Genomic DNA, 23427 nt, shown 5'->3' with positions numbered 1-23427 from the left:
TATGGACTACTGAAATACTGCGGATCATTGCTGCTGGTTGTTGAGATTGGACAAGTTGATTTCCAGTTTGTTAGTTTTGGGTCCTGGGATCTAGATTTGCTGCTTCATATTTATATTTATGTTTTTCGGATTTCTTTATATTCATTCTTCTTTTGTACACTGCATCCTGACTGCATCCTCCCCTCCCTCCACTCCTCCTAGTTGCCCCTCACCTCCTCTCTCCACCAGATCCACTGCTCTCCAGTTTTCCTTGAGAAAAGAGCAGGCCCCAAGGGATAGCAACTAAACATGGGATAACGAGATTCAATTAGAGTACATTTAAATTTTGTTTTTTTTTCTTTTTTTAATGTGTAAATACTTTTGAAGAAACATTTAATTTTTTGTTCTTTGAGAATTTCATTTTATTTTTATTATTATAAATTTTCATTTTACATACCAACCACAGATTTCCCCGTCCTCCTTCCCCCCACCCCCGAGCCTCCTCCCAACCCACCCCTCATTCCCAACTCCTTCAAGGCAAGGTCTCCCATGGGGAGTCAGCAGAGCCTGGTACATTCATTGAGGCAGGTCCAAGCCCCTCTCCCTGCACTAAGTCTGCACAAGGTGTCCCACCATAGGCACTGAGTTCCAAAAAGCCTGCTTATGCACCAGGCATGGATCCCAATCCCACTGCCTGGGAGCCCCCTAGCCAGTTCAAGCTAAACAACAGTCTCGCCTATCCAGAGGGCTTAGTCCAGTCCCATGGGGGCCCCTCAGCTTTTGGTGCACAGTTCATGTGTCCTCTAATTTGGCTAGTTGTCTCTGTACTTTTTTCCATCATGATCTCAATGTCCCTTGCTCATAGAATCCCTCCTCTCTCTCATTGATTGGACTCCTGGAGCTTGGCCTGGCCTTGGATGTGGATATCTGCATCTGCTTCTATCAGTTACTGCATGGAGGCTCTATGATGATAGTTAGACTATTCACTGTTCTGATTACTGGAGTAGGACAGTTCAGGCACCCTCTTGAATATTGCTAATAGCCTAAGGTGGGGTCATCCTTGTGGATTCCTGAGAACTTCTCTAGCACCCTGTTTCTCTCTATTCCAATGATTTCTTCTTTTATTATGTTATCTCGGTCCTTGCTCTTCCACTCTGTCCTTTTTCCAGCTCAACCCCCACCCCATTCCCTTATGTTCTCATTCTCCATTCCTTGCCCTCCATTACCCCACCTCACCCCCAGTTTGCTCATGTAGATCTCATCTATTTCTCCTTTGGTGGGCTATCTATGTGTCTCTCTTGGCATCTTCATTCTTAGCTAGCTTCTCTGGAGCTGTGGGTTGAAATCTGGATAACCTTTGCTTTGCATCTAGTATCCACTTGTGAGTGAATACATACCATGTTTATCATTCTGAGTATGGGTTATCTTGGGATAATTTTTATATACATTTTCATAAGCAATTGCATGATACATTTCCATACATGCCTATACTGTTCTTTGATCATGTTCCTCTGCACTATGTCAGTCCCCCACCATATCTTTGTGACTGATACTGTGACTTTACACAAGCCTAGCCCTCTCCTTCCTGTGACCAGGAGAGACAAAGTAGACAAAAAGACTGTTTCTGTTTGTGGACCTGCCTTGTCTCCTAAAAACTATATCTAGTTTAGCTACTTTCCTTATAACACAGCAGTTCTCTAGTCACTGTGCTGAGTGTGGATTCTTCCCACAGTCTCCTTATGTGCTATGCTGTTCTTCCATTTATTACAAATGTTGCTTCTGCCATTCTGACCATGAACAAAGGTCTCTTTAGTGTGTTGCTGAGATGGAGGTGAAGTATGAGGGACTCTCATGAATGATTTTCACATCTATGTTCATCAAGGAAAGGAGCTCACACTTGCTTCATTTGTTGAGCTTACTTGGTGGTGGGATCAGGCTAACACTGGCACAGGGATGTGTTTGGATGTGTTCCTTTGCTTTTTCTTTCTTGCACTATTTTCTATAATCCTGGTCTTCATTCTTCTGCAAAGCTTTGAATGATTCAGGGAATCCATGAGATCTGGGCTCTGCCTTGTTTGGAGCTGTTTTTGTTGCCAATCCACACTGGTGTTTATGACTTATGTGTTTAAGTGTTTTTATTTTATTTTAACTCAATATTCACACATGTCTAGGAATTCCTTTCATATTTTATAATTTTCTGGAGTATAAATATTGTAACATCCTAAAGACCATCTGGACTGTAGTTGTATTAGTTACAACATCGATTTTTCTATGGTGTTATTTTTTATCTGATCTCTCTTTTTTTGCATAGTGGCTCATCTATGAACAGAGCAGATCATTCTTTCAGGATTCTCAGTATTTTCCTTTGAATACCAAATTTACTAATACCAACTCTGATCTTTCCTATGATTTCTCATCCTCTGCCTTAAATTTGGGTTCTTCTAGTATTTTTATATTCTTGAAGAGCATCATTAGATTGTTTGGGATATCTCAATTTCATAACAGAGAATCCAAAGCTATGTCCTCCACTTCTAAAACTGGAATTAATCTTTTTTCTTTTAGCATTGTGTGGGTCTGAGATTGCCCACAATATAAAGTGGTTGAAATTGAGCAGAACACCATGGGCAGCCACATGGATGAGGACATTCTTGAAAAGGATTTCAGGATGTTAACATCTCTAGGTTGTGGTTCCTTCGGGGAGGTGAAGCTGGCCTGTCACCTTCCCACACATACACGAGTGGCTGTCAAGGTCCTTGAGAAAAACACCAACAGTGTGGCTGACATCAGTACTGAAGTGAACATCCTTCAGTCTTTAGAACATAGGAACATCGTTCGATTTTTTGACATGATCGACACACTGACAACCACTTATCTGATTATGGAGTATGTGGCAGGAGAAGACCTGGAGAGCTGCCTCGGGGCTCTGGGCTGTCTAAAGGAGGAGGAGGCTAGAGGGATTTTCCGGCAGGTGGTGTCAGCGGTTCACTTCCTCCACCAGAGACACATTGTACACCGTGATATCAAATTAGAAAACATCCTAGTTGATGCAGCAGGAAATGCAAAACTTTGTGACTTTGGTATGGCAATTGAAATCACAGAGGGGCAGATGTTGGAGGAGATCTGTGGCTCCTTGCTCTATTGGGCCCCAGAGATCTTGGCAAGAAAGCCCTATGATGGACTGGCAGGTGATATGTGGAGCTTGGGTATTGTTCTATATGTCTTAGTCACAGGGCACTTTCCATACATGGAAGAAACCCTTGAAGGTATGCACAGGGTCATCACCACCACAATGTGTCCCATTCCCTACCATCTGTCAAAACCCTGTAATTTCATCATTGCCCGACTACTCATGGTCCCTATCTGCTACCGATTCACAATCTGTCAGCTTGTAAAAACAGCATGGCTGGGCCCAATTCAAGAACATGTATTGCCTGCCACCAAAGAAATCCTGCCCAGGGTCGTGGAGACAATGTGCACCATCGGCTATACATGTGAGGAGATTGTTTCATCCCTAACTCACAGGCAAGAAGATAATCATGTAACAGCTACTTGCAACATTCTCAAATATCGGCTGAGTGGTGGGGACAGCCATCAGCAAGAGCAGATGCCCTGGTTAACCAACAGCCCTGCAGTTACTGTTCATCTCCCTCTCCCCTTGAAGAGAGCCAGTGAACCAGCATTTACAACCAGTACACATGCTGGGAAGGGTCACTTTAAGGAGGAGGGTGTGGAGGAAATAGGCAAAAGATGTAGAAGCTACACCATGCCTCACAGATCCTCCTTCCTGGTGGTGCTGCCCTCTTCAGACAACACAGTCCCAGAAAGAGATGCTCTTATGGCTGATGTCATCAACACTGCTGCAGAGGACATTGCAGTCAACAGGAATTCTGTTGACCCCCTGCCTGGCAATCTCTCCTCCCCTGAGTCAGTCTTGGATGAAACACCCACAGGATTTCTGAACCTGGGCTTCTGTGAAGAAGATTCATCCCAGGCGCCAGACATTCCCAGTGACCAGCCCCAGGTGGCACCCACAACATCTGGATCCAGGCCATTCAGGGTCTGGAAGCTGGTGAGGAAGCAAATTTCCCATGCACTGAGAGCACTGTGCTGCTGCTGCTGCTGCTGCTGCCTGCCCACCCCAAGGTGAGCCCTGAACCCTTGCATCAGGGGCCACAAGGAAAGAGAGGACAGGGGAGACCTACATGGAGAGCAGTAGGTTGGGCCACACAGATGAATTCCTATGTTGTCTTTTCAATATGCCATTTTAATATCCTTATACCCACTCAGAAGGCCCAGAATTTGATATGTAGTACATTAGATGGCAAATTCACAACTTCCTGTTCATGTAAAGTCCTGGAAGGTTGAGGCAAAAGCAGATAGCCTAAAATGGGGATGACAGTGTGGGAAGGAAGGGAGGAGTGTTTTTCTAATGGGGTTAAAGGTTCAGAATGGAGGAATCAGGAAGGGAAATATAGCACAGAAATTTATCTGCCAAAGTCACTAATAGAGGTGCTTTCACGTTTCTTTCTGCTTTGAAGTGTGGAAACTGAAATGGCCCAATAGAATTCCAGACCTGGTGAGGAGTGACTGCCACAGAAGTGAGCCAGAACTCATCTCCAGAGTGCCAGCTCCCTCCAACCCAGGGCAACAGGCTCCTGCCTGCATTCATCCTCCAGCTATTGGGTCTGAGCTGCCACTTTGCATCTCTTTCAGCTTAATCCAGCTTCAGAACTGTTTTGGGACAATTGGGGTTCATAAAGTACATGGACCCCTTGACCCTCTACCTTCCTAGCTTTGGTTGTGCTTGTAGGACCACTCACACTGCATGGAAAACAGCAGCCTCTACCTCCAGGAACGACTTTATACAAATCTAGGCTGCTCATCATCTTGGTCACTTTAACCCTCCAACTTACACTGTGACTGCCTTTTGGACAAAACAGCAAGACCTGTGTAAATCCTCTGGAAAATGGAGGTGGGTGAAAGGAGATAAAGAGGACTAATTGGGGAACAATTTTGAGACAGGAATAGAGGACATGAGAGGTGGTGTAGAATACGGAGTAGAGTCTGTCCTGAGGAACTTCCTGTCAACAAAGTAACATGAAAGAGATGTGTGTGCTGACCTGTGACAGGGGCCGTGCACAGTCTACAGCAGGAACAAACCTCCCTGAAGTGCAGACTGGGAGCGAGCTAGAAATAGCCAGCAGTGAGGCGGAGAGGGCCTGCTCTGATGGTTCCTAGCATGTGTCAAGGCACACAAGTAGGATGTTGTCTTGGAAATAACATCCTGTTCTTTCCTACAGAGCTGGGGTATAGCAGGAGAAAAGTGCAGCACTGTTGGTCAGTGGAGTCCCATCCTCCTCAGCGCTGAATAAGTCTTGTCTGTTAAAGTCTCACTAAAAGAGGCACTTTCCTTATTCTTTTGGTTTTATTTGGGGAAAGTGAAATGCTCTACTTGAACTACAGTCTTGGTGTGTTGTAGTGCAACAGCAAGGATTCAATTTGGAAATCTGTGTCCTGTGTGATTATTAGTTAGGGCTACAGGTTCCAGTATCCATTCTCCAGGTTAGGGTCTCAGCTGCCATATTCCCCATCCTTCACCTCACTGCTGCCCCTGCACTGTTGCTGAACATCCCTGACAGTCACATGTAGCATCGACCCAATGAATGTCTACATCCCTCATGTTTCCTGTGTGACCAGGGTTCCACGGCATCTAAAAAGGCTGCCTCTGTCAACAGGACAGACTGGCACACAGGTCTCAGGTTTTATTCTTCTTTGAGTCATTTATCACCTCCAAACTGCTTTCTGACTGTCTTTCAGAAGAACTGCAGGAACTGTAAATCCAGTGAGAGAAGGGAGAATGGAGATAAGGGGAGGAACAGGGGAATGAATGGAGAGGATGGAGAGGAAATGAGAGGACCTGTAGAAAGGGGTAGACTCTGTCCAGAGGAGCTTACCTGAAATGAGTCAGGAGAAAAGGGTGTTTTGCTGGGTCAGGGGTCTTGAAGAAGTGAGACCGGGAACAATGTCTCAAACAGAGTGGAGTGTGACCATGGGTTTATTGCCAGCCATGAGGAGGAAAGACCCTGCTCTGATGGTTCCTGGTATAAGTCAATGTAGTGAAGTATGAGGCTGCTTTGGAATGGGGCTTCCATTCTGGGCTACGGAAGAAGGGTCTGGCAGAAGAGAAGGGTGGCTCCATCATGTAGTGGAGTCCTCTGCTGCTCCTGTCTGACATGTCCTTTGGCAGATCTGATGATATCTATGTCTTTGTCTCTATAGCCTCCTTCATCCAGGATCCCCTTGCTGTCTCCCACCTCCTGATCCAAGAATCTTGCATCATTTTCTAATCTCTTGGAGGGATTTATAACTGACATTTGACCTTACATTAACCTTGTTCTGCTCCAATGTGGGAAGGTAAGTAGGCCTTGCCAAGCCTGATCCTGGGTTGTTGTCTTTACAAGGCCATAACACTGGACTTCTCTATGACCAATGCCCACCATTGGGGTCAGACTTACAAGGAAACCTTGATCATCATGGATCTCTTGATGACAGCCCCTGGTGCAGTGTGAAGCATTGTTTGAGTGTAGTGTCTCAACTGTTTTCCAGGACACCTTCCAGGTAGGGAGCAGATCACTGAGTTGGCAAGGGAAATGAAGTCAACAGGGAATCCAGGTTCTAATCTGTGTGAATCATGCACCTGAAGGTAAGACTGAGTACAGTAAGTATCTGTGGTAGAAGATGAGTCTCTGAAGCCTGGTCTGGATGTGGTGAAAAGGATCCCATGAGGTGCCCTGTGCCAGCATCCCTGACACAGAGGGAAAGTTCTCATTGATTTGTTCAACTGAAGAGCAATGGGAGACTGAGAGACTGCAGAGATGTGACAAGGGAAGAACCAGCTTCTCTGATGTATTTGGCCTCCAGCTCCACTCTGACCATCTGAACCTGGGCTGTTAGCAAACACTGATGAATATTAAAGGCTTTGCCAAGATCTTCCCAGCAGGATGATGGCCAGGTTGTGCTGTCACTGACTTCTAGAACCCTGACCATCTGGTGAGTCCCAAGTGAAGCGAACAAGATCAGTCCGTTTGTTCATGGAGAGAAATTTTCAGTTTGTGGTTATCACCTGGTGTCAGACTGTGTTTCTGCTGCATATCAGTGAAGGCAGGGTTGAGAAATGTTTGAGGATTCTGTTGAATTCTACAAATGAGATAGGAAAATTTCCTGAATCCTCATTTTATATTTTAATTTTTTGAGACCAGATCTCACCATATAGCCCTTACTATCCCAGCACTCTTTGTGTAGAACAAGCAACTCTCAACCTCACCGAGATTGACCCCTTTCTCTGCCTTCTGAGTGCTGGGGTTACAGATGTGGACTGCCATGCCTGGCTTCAAGTACTGTATGTATAGAATCAATGGTAAATTCCTCAAACATGTGAGGGAAAGAAGACAAGTTCTGTGCTTCTTTCATCCTGACAGGGTCAAGGATTGAACTGAAGGTACTGTCATCCAGGATGGACTACAAACAGCAGAAACATCCAAATCTAACCTATAAAATAGAGATACCTGGAGGTGAGAACTGCTGTCATGAATTCTTCTGGGGACTCAGGTCAGTGGGCTGGGGAAGGTATGCACTAGCTGATACATCCTTGGAAACAAGGCACAGAACATGCAAAGGCTACTCTCGAATCCTTTTTCACAGGATCCCCACCTGCAGTCCAGGCACAAATCCCATGACCTCAACCTGACCAAACAGGAGCGTCCAGATTGACTGCCTGGTCTGATGGATTGAGTTCTTTCCATTTGAGCCTTGAGATCACAGCTGAGGACTCAAGGTGGGTCACTGGGACAGCTGGTGCCTGTCTTGGGATGTTGGAGGCAGGGCTTTCACTTTAAGGACACCAGTGACAGAGGCAGTACATGAAGCCACATATTCTAGATAGGAGTTTCCAGTTCTACTCATCTGACACCCAGATTCTGTCTGTTTGTCTGCTGACTTCCATGGCTACTCTTGCTCATGGGTCCCACAATGTTTTTGTTACTTGTGAAAACCACTTTGGGTTGGTTTTAGGCCACTGAACCTTGTTCATACTCCCTGCTTAATGGAGAGCCCAGCACTGCAGATTTCTGGATTCTGAACCAACTAGGACTCTGTACACCCCACTCTACACAGTGTGTGATGATGGAGGTGATCAGCTCCTCCCAAGAACATTGTGGACAATTCCAGGAAGACCATTGTCCTATTCCATGTCCTGAGTGTTCTGTTGTTCATGTTCTGACCCCTATGACCTGCACATTTTGCATATGAAAGAAAACAGTGATCCTTGTTTTGGGACAAGCTTGTCACACACAACACAGTCATCCTCAGTTGTATCTTGTAGCAGTAGTGCCCACACTACCACCACCTATACACCATGCCCGAGCAAGGGACTGTGGATAAAAAAACAGAGACAAGAGACAGCAGGTCATTCACCTCAGCAGAATGCCAAATGCCATTTATTGAAAGAGGGAGAAAACCTTAAATAAAGGCTTAAAGCACAATGGAGGAACCCTGGAGGGCAGAAGTTTGCAACCCATTGTTCTACATTCTTGCATCTAAGCTGTTTACACCAAATGCAGGATACACAAACAAAGAACCCTGTTGAGCATTCAGTAAGAAGGAAACTATTAGGGAATCAGTATAGGGAGGACATCTGTTCAAGGTCAGCAAGCAAGGCAACAGCTACCCAAAATGGGGGGTCAGTGCTCTACAGGTCCCCCTTTTTAATAAAAAATGAGCTTTTGCCTTAGGTTGTGTGGGACATCAGCAGGTCACCTTACTCGTCATGGAGACACCTGCCCAGGCCACACAGGTGCTCTGAGTTAGGTTGGTGAGTGCCCCCCAGGCATTACCTGTCTCTGAATACTCATTATCATACAGGCTCAACCATGTGTGAGCTACAGAGTTAATTGTTGCCAAAGATCTCAAAGCGGTGCTGGGCTTGCAATCTGTGCAACACAGAAAAGACCAACAGAAGTCCTAACCCACCCATAGCCAGTAGGCTAAAGGCAATTGAATCATTCCCTTCCTAAACAAGCCTTACTGCAAATTGGAGTTCTGGTAAGATTGTATCCCAAAAGCAAGTGGAAGTTGAGTTTTATAAATTTTATAACTATTAAAGCCAATCAAAATGTATATAACTGTTGAATTAAATTTTTCATGCCCGATAGAAGGAAAGGTTAATTAACTATGGTAGCTACTATTGCTGCCAGGGTTTCCATTGTGCTAGCTGTAGTAACCAATTATGAAATAGCAATCCCAGAAACAGTAGCAGCAGTGTCCACCACTGCTACAACAGCAACAACAGCAGCAGCAATGTCAAATTCTCTTCTGGAGCATGTGAGCATCATCTGTGTCTTACTGCCATGGTCCACTGGCATGGACACAGCTCCAGGAACACAAACCACCAAGGCCCATTTTTTTTTAATCCCAGCATGACTTAAGCTGGCAGCTCTACAAAAGAACAACTAAGAACCATAAAGGAAAAACAGACAGCACACAAAGAGCAGAACTAATGGTCTCATAATGGCTACCTTCAAGCTCACAAATTTTAAGGTATCTTTAAAGGAGGCTAGATGAATTTCAGGAGGCCAATAAATGTTGCACAGAGCCACTCCTCAAAAGGCAGGTACTACACCAGCTTGAAGAGAATTGTGAAAATGAAAAGGCTTAGCTGGCATGCTACTGTTGGAGGTCAATGACCTTCAGGGTTATCCTTAATCTCCAAGATGTCTGGGTGACATGTTTTCAAACATACTTGAAAAGGCAGTTACCATACATTACCGTCTGGAGAATCCAACCACATGGCTCCAGTTCCTTGGCTTACATTAATGCTTGCCAAGGCTGGCCATATTGGGCTCTCAATCCCCATTGGCATCAGACAGGGAGAGTTTTCATGAAGGCCCAATCGGTCTCTACCATGTTGGGATTCAACAGCAGCCACAGGACACACACAGCACTCAGGAACTCAAAAAGGAACCTCATTGTTCTGTGGAAAGACACAAACAGATCCCCGGGCCCACAACAACACTTGATCAGGTCCCCTCAAGTGCCAGTAGAAAGATCCTTCCATTGCACCAGAGGATGATTTGTAACCGAAGCCCTCCAGTGCTTATCTACGGCAGATACTCCAGCAGAATCCACTGATAAAAAATATAAAATATATAAAACAAGGGAAAGAATAGAATGTGGAGAGGAGAGATGAGCCCCCAGCTCCCCATTTTTACTTTAGCAAAATATGTTTTTAAGGTACGTTGGCAGTGTTTTACTATAGCATTGAGGATTATAAGGAATACTAGTCTTATTAACAATAGAAAAATCTTGGCAGAATTTTGAAAATCCTGTACTACTGTAGGTGGGTGTAGCGGTAACGCCCGCATTACCGATACCCGTTTACCATGTCCAAGCGAAGGGCCGCGGATTAAAAATAGAGACAAGAGACAGCGAGTCATTCGCCACGGCTGAATGCCGAATGCCAAATGCCGAATGGCGTTTATTGAAAGAGGGAAGAAACCTTAAATACAGGCTTACAACACAAATGGAGGATCCCCTGAGGGCAGAAGTTCGCTACCAATGGTCTACATTCTAGACCCAATGTTCTACATTTTTGCATCTAAGTTGTTTACACCAAATACAGGATGTAGGAACAAAGAACCTCTGGTAAGCTCTCCGGTGATCCTTAGGTGAGAAGGAGACCGGCAGGGAATCTGAATAGGGAGGACATCTGGTAAAGGTCAGCAAGCAAGGTGGCAGCCACTCACAGTCGGGGGCCAGGGCCCAAGGTGCCCACAGGTCCCCCCTTTTTATTAAATGAGTTTCTGACTTAGGTTGGGTGGGACGTCAGCAGACCACCTTACCCATCATAGAGACACCTGCCCAGGCCACACAAGTGCTCTGTCTTAGGTTGATGGCCACCCCCCAAGCATTACCCCGTCTCTGAATACTCATTATCATACAGACTCAACCACGTGAGCTGTAGAGTGACTGCTGCCAAAGATCTCAAAGTAGCACTGGGCTTGCAATCTGTTCGACACAGAAAAGACCAACAGAAGTCCTAACCCACCCATAGCCAGGAGGCTAAAGGCAATTGAACCATTCCCTATTTAAACGAGCCTTACTGCAAATTGGAGTCCTGTAAGGTGGTATCCCATAAGCAAATGGAATTTGAGTTTTAATAATTTTTTACAACTTTCAAAGCCAATTTTAATGTATAATAGTGGAATTAAATTTATCATGCCCAATAAGAAGATTAACTAACTGTGGTAGCTACTTTTGCTGCCAGGGTCTCCATTGTGCTAACTGTAGTAACCAATTATGAAATAGCAATCCCAGAAACAATAGCAGCAGTGGCCACCACTGCTATAACAGCAACAACGGCAACAGCGATGTCAGAGTCTCTTCTGGAGCATGTGAGCATCATCTGTGTCTAGCTGCCATGGTCCACTGGCATGGACACAGCTCCAGGAACATGAACCACCAAGGCCCATTTTTCTTGATCCCAGCACTACTTAGGCTGGCAGGTCTGCAAGAGAACAACTGAGAAACATAAAGAAAACAAAAAACAAAAACAGCAAACAAGGAGCAGAACTAATGGTCTCAATAATGGCTACATTCAGGCTCCAAATTTTAAGGTATCTTCAAAAAGGCTAGATGAATTTCAGGAGGCCAATAAATGTTGCACAGAGCCATTCCTGAAAAGTAGGTACTACACCAGCTTGAGGGGGTTGCAAAATGCAAAAAAGGCTTAGCTGGCATGCTACTGTTAGCAAATGAAGTTCATTGACCTTCAGAGTTATCCTTAATTTCCAAGGTGTGATACATTCTCAACATTTTTGAAAAAAGTTACCATACATTACCTTCTGAAGAATCCAGCCACATGGCTACAGTTCCTAGGCTTACAATAATGTTTGCCAAGGCTGGCGGTATTGGGCTCTCAATGCCCATCGGCATCAGAAGGGGAGAGTTTTTTACGAAGGCCCAATAGGTCTCTGCCATGTTGGGATTCAGCAGGAGCCACAGGGCGCACACAGCATTCAGGAACCCAAAGAGGAACTTCATTGTCCTGCGGAAAGACACAAACAGATCCCCGGGCCCACACCAACACTGGATCAGGTCCCCTCTAAGTGCCAGTAGAAAGATCTTTCCATCGCACCAGAGGATGATTTGCAACAGGAGCCCTCCAGTGCTTATCTGCAGCAGATACTCCAGCAGAATCCACCAATAAAAAATTTAAAATATATAAAACAAGAGAAAGAATAGAATGTGGAGAGGAGAGATGAGCCCCTAGCTCCCCCCTTTTTACTTTAGCAATATAAGTTTTTAAGGTACGATGACAGCATTCTACTATAGTCTGTCCTTGAGGATTATAAGGAATACCAGTCTTATTAACAATAGAAAAATCTTGGCAGAATTTTGAAAATCCCGTACTACTGTAGGCGGGACCATTATCAGTCTTTATGCATTTTGGCACTCCCATGTAAGCAAAAGCATGAAGACAATGATTTTTTTATATCTTTAACCTTTTCCCCTGAATGGAAAGAAGCAAAAATTAGAGAAGAATATGTATCAATAGACACATGGACATATTGTAATTTTCCAAAGGAAGGCACGTGTGTGACGTCCATCTGCCACACATGATTAGGTAAAAGTCCTCGAGGATTAACTCCCAAATGAGGAACAGGTAAAAATTCCACACAAATAGGGCATGATTTAACTATCTGGATGGCTTGTTCCCGGGTTATGCCTGTATGATAACGGAGAGATCCAGCATTAAGATGATAACGTTGATGCAACTGAGTAGCCTTATCAAAGGTAGAACAGACTAATGTGACAGCCATACGAGTAATGGCGTCAGCCCTCTGATTACCTTCACTTAGAGGTCCAGGCAATTGAGTATGAGCTCTAATATGGCCCACATAAAGCTTATGTGAGCAGGACCATATAAGTCCTTGTATTTGCAATAAGTATTCATGAATGGAAGAAATGGATGGTATGTAGGCTGTTGTTTCCAAAGGCATAATGGCATGTGCCACATATTGACTATCGGTATAAATATTTACACTCTCATCAGAAAACATCTGTAAAGCAAGCAACAGCGCTTGTATCTCTGCCACCTGGGCAGAAGTGCCCTGGACTTTTATTCTCTTTATGATGTTACCAGAAACCACCACAGCAAAACCACGTGAAGTGCCATCAGTAAATACCACGCAGGCCTGAGGAATAGGAGTCATTTGTACTATCTTGGGAAATATGACAGGATGCAATTTAAAAAATTGACACACATTATTGGAGGGGTAGTGAGTATCAAACCGACCCTGCATGGAGCATGTCAATATGGCCCAATCATTATCATTAGCTTGCAACCATGCTACTTGAGACTGGGTGTATGGGGTCACCACAATATCTGGCTCCTTACCAAAAGTTTGAACACTGATCTTGATTCCCTTAAATATAATCTGAGCAACAGCCTGTGGATAAGGAGTGATGATTTTTGCTGGAGAAGCTGGGGGATGTACCCATAAAATAAGACCTGTTTGCCAAAACACTCCAGTAGGTGAATGAGTAGGACGAAATATATTGGTTCAAATGTTTTTTATTTTTCCCTCAGAGTGGGAATAATTCAATATTTAGGATCCCTTCGTGGGAAATGTTTTTCTGTTTTTCCCTTATAGTGGGAATAACTCGTTATTAGGTAGTCCCTTCATGGGAGTAGGAAGTTTAAACGTGAGTTTGTATGTGCGGGCACGCGCCCAGTGGTGGTGACAGACAAAGGTGTACACGAGATAGCCCGAAGCAGCAGGTGGACAGGTACGCACCGGTGGGAGGCAGAGCAGTGATGGAGTGCGGCCCAGTAGGACGAAAAAACTCAAGAGTTTTCAGCTATCCTGAAAACTCTACAACTGGAAGAAGTCTTTACATCCTCCATTACCACTGGGAAGAGGCTTCTCTCTTTCCTTCATCCTTCCTCTACAGAGCCCCAATCTTTAGGCCTAGTTTCAAAATTAAGCAAACAGACAGCAAAACTTAAAGCTCTGGGCTCACTTGCTGTTCAGCCAGCAGCAATGAGGCCTACCTGCTGATTCTTTGTAATTCAGATGCTGCCACTCTGCACTTGCAGGATGAAAAAACTCGAGAGTTTTCAGCTTCCTGAAAACACATGGACATATTGTAGTTTTCCAAAGGAAGGCACATGTGTGACGTCCATCTGCCACACATGATTAGGTAAAAGTACTCAGGGATTAACTCCCAAATGAGGAACAGGTAAAAATTCAGCACAAAGAAGACATGATTTAACTATCTGGATGGATTGTGTCCGGGTTATGCCTGTGTGATGACAAAGAGATCCAGCATTAAGATAACATTGATGTAACTGAGTAGCCTTTTCAAAGGCAGAACAAATTAATGGGACAGCCATATGAATAATGGCATTAGCCCTCTTATTACCTTATGTAGGCTGTTGTTTTTAAAGGCATAATGGCATGTGTCATATATGCTATCAGTATAAATATTTACACATTCATTAGAAAACATCTGTAAAGCAAGCAACAGTGCTTGTACCTCCGCCATCTGGGCAGAAGTGTCCTGGACTTTTCTTCTCTTTCCGATGTTACCAGAAACTACCACAGCAAAACCACGTGCAGTGTCATCAGTAAATATCATATGGGCCTTAGGAATAGGAGTCATCTGTACTGTCTTGGAAAATATAACAGGATGCAATTTAAAAAATTGACACACATCACTGGAGGGGTAGTGTGTATCAAACTGACCCTGAATGGAGCATGTCAATATGGCTTGTGACCATGATATTTGAGACTGAGTGTATGAGGTCAACATAATATCTCGCTCCTTACCAAAAATTTGAACACTTATCTTGATTTTCTTAAATATAATCTGAGCAACAGCCTGAGGATAAGGAGTAGTGATTTTTACTGGAGAAGCTGGGGAATGTACCCATAGAATAGGAACTGTTTGTCAAAACACTCTAGTAGGTGAATGAGAAAAACAAAATATACGTAACCTTAATAATGATAGGGAAAGGATACCTGTGCCTTTTTGGGGGCTCTTTGTAAATTAGTCAGGCTATGAACCTCTTGTAATTTTGAAAAGGCATCAAAAACAAGTTTTTTATCTTTAGCAGCCAATAAAATATCATCCATATAAATTAATCACTATTAAATATCAATGTTTAGGAATTGTCACAGGGTCAGGCTGTGGGGTGTTTACCTACCACCCCCACAGTTCCCCAGAGTTTTCTTGAGTGTGATCAGCAGGAAATATTAGATAGAAGGATTTATAGTGGAGAATTTTGCGGAGATAAACAGATAGAAAATAAAGGATAGCCTCGAGAGGGCCTGGAACCTATTCCAATGGGCCCCGACTGTCTCTGGCCCAGGGTTTTTATAGAGATGCCAAGGGGTGGAGCAAAAGACCTCCTCCCCCAGCACAGCCAACTGCAGACCATCTCAGACACCTGCACTCAGGCCCGTGGTCCTGATCATCCTCTATGCGGACCTGCTGGGTAAAGCCACGAGGATCCCGAGAACGGGCTCCCACATCAGGCAAACCAGGCTGTGTTGCTTCCATGAGAAGCATGGTTTTATTACAGTTGTAACATCTTGTAATATTCTCTATTTTTTTGACTTTTTATAGAGGCCAGTTGGGATCTCAGTATTCTTGTGAAATTATAGATATACCCAGCACCAGAATCTAATAATCTTTTTATCTCAATTCCATATAATTTTATTTTTAATTTCGGCTGTTTATCATTGATAGCTGTTTGTCAAAATACCCCTTTTTTGTATTGTTAAAGCCTCTAGTTTTAAATATAGATGCCATTTTGTATATAAAATATGAAAGCAATAATAATTGAGCAATTTTATCATCAGCTTTTATTTTTATGGTCCTTTTTACATATGTCAATTATAAAAGCATTAAATACAAACTTTATTGGATTTGAAGAGGTAACTTTAGGTAATAATCTCTTAGAGTATTTTCATAAAATCTTAAAAAGAGGATCCTTTCTTATTGATTTTAAGTAACACATTGGTGTAAGTAGTCAATTATTAACAATATGGACTAAACAATTTACCTGTATTTTATTTACTGGAAAAAATTTTGTAAACTCTTTATTAGTAAGAGATTTTTTATGGGTTTATCTTAGCAACAACATTATTTAATAATTTAACAACCCAATTCATTTTAGGTGTTATTATTTTTATAGAACTTTTAAAAATTTCTAGAAAGCAACTTAACAGAGCCAAATTTTTAGTAATGATCAACAGACAAGAGCATACCTAGTATATAGTTAATTATGAATTCTGTTTTTAGTTTATCTAACATAAGAATCAAACATTCATCCAAACATTTATTAGGACAATCAAAATAACAGAACATCCTTTATACAATGAATGATTAATATCCCTGAAAATTCAACAGCGTTGACTTTCCATTTCATGTCCTTACCGGAACCATTTTTACCAGAAGTTGGGCCGGTTTGAACTTTTAGCGCCTGTCCCTCTTTGGGCCACAACTTGTTTGTCTGCCCATGAGTGCCTTTCCCTCGTGGGCCTCACCACCACACAAGTCTTTGTCCACTGCACAGGGCCACACATGCACACTCCCATTTAAACTTCCCCTACTCCCATGAATAATAATGAGTTATTCCCACTATAAAGATAAAACAGAAAAACATTTCCCATGAAAGGATCCTAAATATTGAATTATTCCCACTATGAGGGAAAAATTTAAAAAAAAAAAACAAAAAACATTTAAACCAAATTTAAGCAACAGACAACAAAACTTCTAATATCTGGGCTCCCTTGCTTGTTCAGCCAGCATCAGTGAGGCCCACCTGCCGACTCTTTGTCATTCGGATGCTGTGGCTCTGCACTGGCAGGCAGAAAGAGCTCAGAGTTTTAGCTTATCCTGAATTTTTTTTAATTGGAAAGAGCCCTTTCTTCCTCCATTACCATTGGGAAGAAGTTTTTTCCTTTCCTTCATCCTTTCTCTACAGGACCTCAAAATCTTTAGGCCTAGTTTCAAAATTTTCCCCCTTTTTACCAGGAAAATCCTTTTTTTTTCTTTAATTAAAATTTTCTCCCTTTTCTAATGGGAAATTTTCTTTCCTTCCCTCTTCTTTATTGGGAAGATTTAAAATCTTTAGCTGTCCTGTCTTTACTGTTGGTGCCCTATTGCACCCATGACAATTTACCTTTACCTTCTATTTCTTTAAAATGCTGGCCAGCCTCACTTTCGGGTGTCCATCTGCGACGTCCCTTCTTTCTTGGATCTCAGTGGAACCTCCATTTGTAGCAGTAGCACCCATGCTACCACCACCTGTTTACCATGTCTGAGTGAGGGGCTATGGATCAAAAAACAGAGACAAGAGACAGCAGGTCATTCGCCTCAGCAGAATGCCTAATGCAGTTTATTGAAAAAGGCAGGAAACCTTAAATACAGGCTTACAGAACTATGGAGGAACCCTGGAGGGCAGAAATTCACTATCTAATGTTCTCCATTCTTGCATCTAAGTTGTTTACACCAAATGCAGGTTACACAAAGAACCTCTGGTGAGCATTCAGGGAGAAGGAAACTGGCAGGGAATCAGCATAGGGAAGACATCTGTTCAAGGTCAAAAAACAAGACATGAGCTGTATCTGTTTTCTGAAAAATGTCTAAATTTCATTCACTCTTGAGGAGGAGAATGGGCTTTTTACCCTGTATGCTCTTCATTTATTTATTTCATCTATTTATTTACTTATCTCTCTACTGAGTTATTTATTCGTTTATGTATTCATTCTATGGCTTTTATATCAGTATCTTGATCACATTCACGATCCCGTCTCTTCACACCTGTCCTCTACACTTACACCTGCCCAAATAAAACAAAATTTAAGAATAAAAAGGGAAAGAAAGATAAATTTTAAAAAGGGGAGACTTTAAAGTTTCCTTTTGGAAGCTGCAGTGATCGAGTGTGACAGAGTGAGTCACAGTCTTTTCTTGTTAGTGTTCATGGCAGAGTCACTGGTCTGGTTCCAGGGCTCGGGTGTCTACTACACTACTTATGCATTTGGTACTGTCATCTGGACTTTGCAAATGGCACATTAACTTGTTTCACTGCATGGACATGCAAATTTAAAACTCTGACTTCAAGATCACCAGTGCCACAGTATAAATCCACTTCTAAATATAGTGACATAGTTGAGCTGGAGCTGGAGAGCAAAAGATGAGAACCAGAGATTTTAGAAGCATCAGAAAAGAATTGGCTAAGGAGGAATTTGGAGAGGATGGAAGAGAAGAGGGGAGGACCCATGCGGAGAGGGATGCGCAGTAGCTTTGGCTTAAGTGCTGCATATTTCAAGGTCCCCTAAAGTCCCTTCACATGTTCTTCCTCTTTAAAGTGATGAACTCTCTACATCATGAGACACAAGGTGGTAACTTTCAGGTGTGGCCTGAGACAGCAGAAGTAGGTGCTCTGCAGGAAGTCCAGATAACAGTGTGCCCACTTCCCCAGCATGAAGGGTCTATGTCCAGCACAGGAGGAGGTAAGCCAGCTACCACAGGTTTCCCTCCAGGAAACACTAGTTATCAAGGATCCTGGGCTGTTGTTTCAGAGCATCCTTGTCTGAGGGGGACTTGAGCCAATATCATGTACAAGCTACCCTTGAACATGCAGACTCTGTGGACCAGTCTGCAGGGGAATAACTAGCAGTACTCATTAATCTGTCCACACTTTAGGTTTCTGGTCTTAGTGAAATGTTTCCCCACACGAGGGAAAGTGACCTCCTTCCTCTCCTTCCTCTTCCTCCTTCCCTGCTATTGTGTTTGCAGCCTTCATTTATCCATGTGTCCTGACCATCAGAAAAGACACAGTTCCACTGCATGCTGGTCTAGTTTATGTGTTTGTGAAGGGGCCTCACAAACACATCAGAACCATATTTGTCTTCTAACAGAAAGTGACAGCAAGCAGCAAGAAAATGGGTACCACTTTGGATGGAATGCTGGGACATTGCTCCACTTTGGAAGTGAGTAGGCTTTACCTAGCCAAGGGTACAGTGATCAGAGATGAGGTCAGCACTCTTAAAACTACTTTGTACCCAGGTCCCACTGGGTACAGTGGTCAGGCCTAGACAGCCTTGTTGACCATAGAGCTATGGCTTTCAGCTAGGCTGACTGCTTGCTTGTCCTGCTGGGATAATTGTCCACAGTGTTATCAGGTGCACCTGACAGGCAGATAGGGTCTCCACGCAGTAAAGGATGGCCACTCTGATGGGGATGCATGTCAAAGCTCATCTCTGGGAAGCACATGGCCTAAAGCATCACTGAGACCACTATAAAACAGCCTGTAGCAGATGCTAAGTTTTTGGTTTCTTGTCTAAACTTGACTCTGGATTAGAGGTTAGGAAGAATGAGTCTAACCAGGCAGGCCTCCCTCAATTCCAAGAGTAGGTGGTCACTTAGCTTGTATTACAGAGGACAAGAGATAGATAGATAGATAGATAGATAGATAGATAGATAGATAGATAGAAACAGTTGATGCATGGCTACAGAGGGATATTGAGATAACTTGATGTAGGTGGCACATCTCTCCCCTCTGATCCTAACACCATTGAGAAGTAACACTTTGAAACAAAGATGGTGAATATCTTCTCACACATGTATGTTGTGACATCCATTCTGTCACTGACCAGTGACTTAGTCTCTGTTGGGCTCCAGAGACTGGGGAATGGGGATTCACACAGCCTAGCAAGGGAAAGCAGCCAAGAGACAATGACCCCCTTGCTCTTCAAGACAACAGCTTGTCTGTATGTGAGTGAGTGACCACTAAGGCAGTCATCACCCTGATGCACTTAACTGAAACCAGGGCCTGTGGAAGGGAGTCTTGGGTACTGTGGGAAGGCATAGAATCTGTCAGGAGACAGCACATGCGGAACAGAACTCCAAGCCCTTGTAATGATCGTCTCTAAGAATGTGATCCTTAAGAATTAGAGTTGATGCCTAAGAAGCCAGGTGAGTTTAATGTAAACTTTTTATATCACTGGTCACTGCAGGGAGCATGTTGTGGCCTTTAGATAGTTACATGAGAGAAGTCACCTCATGATCAGGATCACACAATTAACACCCTCCTTTCCCCCCTGCTTGCCTCCTGGAGGCAGCAGGAACAGGTGCAGACAATATATTCTTTTTGTATCTAGATCTTTTCACACGCTACCATAAAGCTGATCAGTAATACTCACTTTCAAGTGATGCTGGGTAGCTTGCTCATTTGGACAGTGGCTGACTGGTTGGGACTGTTTAAATTCCTCCCAGGTCATTGACACAGATAGGATGACTAGTGTGGTAAGAGATTGGGTCTTGTAGTCTCAGAGGCCAACTCCAGAAATCTCATTGACCATCCTTTCTTTCCTCAGATCTGCAGGTTCTGTTGGATATGTTCAGACAAACCTCATCTTCACCATATGTGCATCCTGTCTCATCCAGGCAAGTGTTCAATGAGTTGGGTATAGAAAGCACAGCGTCTAGACACAGACATGTTGGTGAAACTGTGTTTAATTCTTGATCCTAGAGCCTGCGTATTCGACAGTAGCAGAGCAGCTAGGACAAACCAATCCCTGCAATCAGGGCTTCTCAAGGAGACCCCACTGAGTTCTCCCATAGGAAGTCACATGAGAAGAAAAGGGTCATTATTGATGCCTCATTAGGTCCTGAACTCCACCAGAAATAAACCAGCTATTATCTGAAAGGCCACAGGTCTAGGGTGGTGAATGTATCTTTCTGCCAGCCTCATCCAATATCTAATATAAGCTTTTTCTTTTAGGTACCTGGCCATATCCTGAATCCTCGACCCTGAGAACTCCTGACCTGAGTATGTGCACACTGAGGAAAAAGAGCGCCTCTCCCCTCTCCTTCCTAACAGACTAGCATGCCATTGTCTGAGCTCCAGAGGAACTCAGAGGCTCCACACAGCAACTGTAGGACATTCTGTGGAGGAAGACGACATGGTTTTTCTGCCACCATCCAACCACAGACAACCACCCCAAATTACCAAAAAGATCTGGGGAATCTACAAAAGCATCCCCTTGTAGAAGCCTCCCAGTGGGTACTTACTGTTGAATCCTGCCCAACTTAGACGCCTTTGCATTTTGACGGTTCAGGGTTCAGAAAGTCACCTATACATCTCTGTCTTCACAGATAACAAGGAAAACCTGCCTGTGCAGGTAAGAAATATCTCAGAAGAGCTTGGGAATTAAATGTGCTTCTCTTTCTAAATTTAAGACTGGATCTCCAGAGAAGGGCAGTACCCATAGACAACCTGTCCCAGGCCTCCAATAACATGAAGAGGCAGAACTTGAGGTCATACATTTGGCCCATTTCTCACTGGTTTAGACAGAAACAATTTACAAAGAAATACTGAAGTATTTAATTAGAATTCCAACATAATTTCTATAAATTGGCATTCAGAATGCTTTGACCCTTGGAGGAGAGAAATCCAAGCAATATGAGCTCTCAGCTTCTACAAGTAGTTATTCTAAAGGTGGTAGATGTTTGCACTTCATCTATAGACTCAGAAAAATCCAATCAGATGCTCAAACACAAGATGTAACAACCAACAGTTCCTAAACCTGGAAGACATGGCAGAGGACAGGAGAGATCCCTCCAGACCCCAATATTCTTCTTCCAGGGCTTCCCACAAAGCCTAAGAGATCCGTAAACACCTATATGGAAGTAATGGAGACTGGATATGTGGAACAGAACAGAAAGCTCAGAAACAGACCCATCGAAATCCTGGCAGCTGATTTTTTTCATAATGACACATGGAAATCAAGGCAGAGAGAATGGCTTGTCCACAATTGACTGCAGAAGAAGATTTAAAAACAAGCAATAAGGAACCAATTGTAAAATTGAACACAGTCACTATTTTAATTGACCTCAAATACAAACACTATAATGCTCACATAAAGTTATAGAAGAGGACTACTAAGTCCCTGCCTTATGGAACAGAAGATCAGAAATAAGCTGGAGAAGATGAACTGTGGACTTGGGAGCCTTGATTCCACCAGCAATGAAAATACAGAAGCTGGAGCATGGCAGGAGCAGGACACTCCCCCAGGACATCTAGAGAGAGCTTGGCCCATGACACAACCCAGCAGACAACAAATCCCTGACAGTGAATGTTGTGTGGTTATGAGGAGGTGGAGGTGGAGGTGTAGTGTGTGCTGTGTGGTGTGACGAGGGCTGAAACCTATCCCATTGTGTGGGATGGACATGAGCTGTCCAGCTGATCTGATAGCAACATTGTATTGATGGTCCACTCAGCTGTGGAAAGAAGCAGGGCTGACATCTAGATACTCACATGTGCTACCCATGCCCCTCCCCTTGTTAACAACTTACATACAGTGTCAGTGTAAGGACGTGAAGGACGCCCCTCACCCACACTCACCACATAGGTCTCTAGGTATTAGGCCTAGATATTCAACTCCCCTCTGCTGTCACCCACACAATGCTAGATTCTAGTGCAGGCTAGACATGCCTCCAACCACAATGTACTAAGACATTTGGAAAGGTATCAGGCCCTGTTGGACACTTGACCTCCTGACAAGGACACACAGTTACTGCTTGGTTCAAACACTCCTGAAATCTTCCTGCACTGACATACAATACCAGGTATAAAGCAGCGCTGGACACTACAGCCATGCCACCTCACTTGAACTACCAGCTGTCAGACCAGATAAACAACCCCGAAATCACACACACACACACACACACACACACACACACACACACACACACACCCTTTAATACACTTCTAAGTATAAGGCCATGCATGACTTCCCACCAAACCACACATTGACTGCTAGGTATCAGACATTGCTAAACAAACCCTCACGTACCTCACATGTATTCCTAGGTCTGGATCCAAAATGTAACCCACACAATTCTTTATTAACAGCTACTTATCATGCCATACAGGACACTCTCTTGCCACTGTACCCAAATACTCTGCTAATATTGGTACCTAGTTGACACCCTAAAATCACTGAAATTCCACATACACTGCTAGGGTTCATGCCCTCTTGAATATCATACCCAACCACTACAATCTACAATATTAGTATCAGGACCCAAAGGATATCACATTTCATCAACCCATATATCCCTGTTGGATATCAGACCTGCTGGGCGTTCCAAAATCCATGGCAACTCCTACCAGGCTAGCTGAAGGCCCTGGAATGCACACATCACCCTGCAGCCCTCACATGCACTGCTAGTTGTCAGGCTCTGCTGGCTCCCTCAATGCCTCACACACACTTGGAAGTGTCAAGCACACTTGGACATCACATTGTACACTGCCAACGTACTTCAAAATGTGATCAGACCTTGATGGACACCAGCTCAGCCATGAGCTGACAC

The 23427-nt window shown here is 43.7% G+C and overlaps 1 protein-coding gene and 1 pseudogene across 3 annotated transcripts in view; one reads left to right on the top strand and one right to left on the bottom strand.

Moving 5' to 3' along the window:
• LOC102912766 (serine/threonine-protein kinase PLK1-like) overlaps positions 1-23427 on the bottom strand; it is a 203106-nt pseudogene that overhangs the window by 12185 nt on the left and 167494 nt on the right. The gene's annotated exons all lie outside the window — the stretch shown is intronic.
• On the top strand, positions 2542-22808 carry LOC143270537 (putative sperm motility kinase W). Of its 2 annotated transcripts, XR_013047729.1 has the most exons (8): positions 4522-4951; positions 6259-6393; positions 6586-6682; positions 7458-7587; positions 7681-7813; positions 18417-18560; positions 20427-20496; positions 20834-22808. XR_013047729.1 is itself a non-coding variant. In XM_076560885.1 (7 exons), the coding sequence occupies exons 1-2, from the start codon at positions 2600-2602 to the stop codon at positions 4540-4542; spliced, it is 1548 nt and encodes a 515-aa protein (XP_076417000.1). In that variant the 5' UTR covers positions 2542-2599; the 3' UTR covers positions 4543-4951; positions 6259-6393; positions 6586-6682; positions 7458-7550; positions 7681-7813; positions 18417-18560. The 2 variants fall into 2 exon arrangements, 1 of the variants encoding a protein (XP_076417000.1); XM_076560885.1 differs by lacking the exons at positions 20427-20496; positions 20834-22808 and adding an exon at positions 2542-4122 and having other exon boundaries at positions 4518-4951; positions 7458-7550.

This window comes from Peromyscus maniculatus, chromosome 23 (genome assembly GCF_049852395.1).
Source record: "Peromyscus maniculatus bairdii isolate BWxNUB_F1_BW_parent chromosome 23, HU_Pman_BW_mat_3.1, whole genome shotgun sequence".
Classification (NCBI taxonomy): domain Eukaryota; kingdom Metazoa; phylum Chordata; class Mammalia; order Rodentia; family Cricetidae; genus Peromyscus; species Peromyscus maniculatus.
The sequence above is the reverse complement of the archived record's forward strand: the minus strand, read 5'-3'. Positions and strand labels throughout refer to the sequence as shown.

Coding starts and splice junctions, on each gene's coding strand:
- LOC143270537 (XM_076560885.1), top strand. CDS start 2,600: ATGGGCAGCCACATGGATGAGGACATTCTTGAAAAGGATTTCAGGATG. Junction 4,123..4,517: donor TGCTGCCTGCCCACCCCAAG/GTGAGCCCTGAA, acceptor TCTGCTTTGAAG/TGTGGAAACTGAAATGGCCC.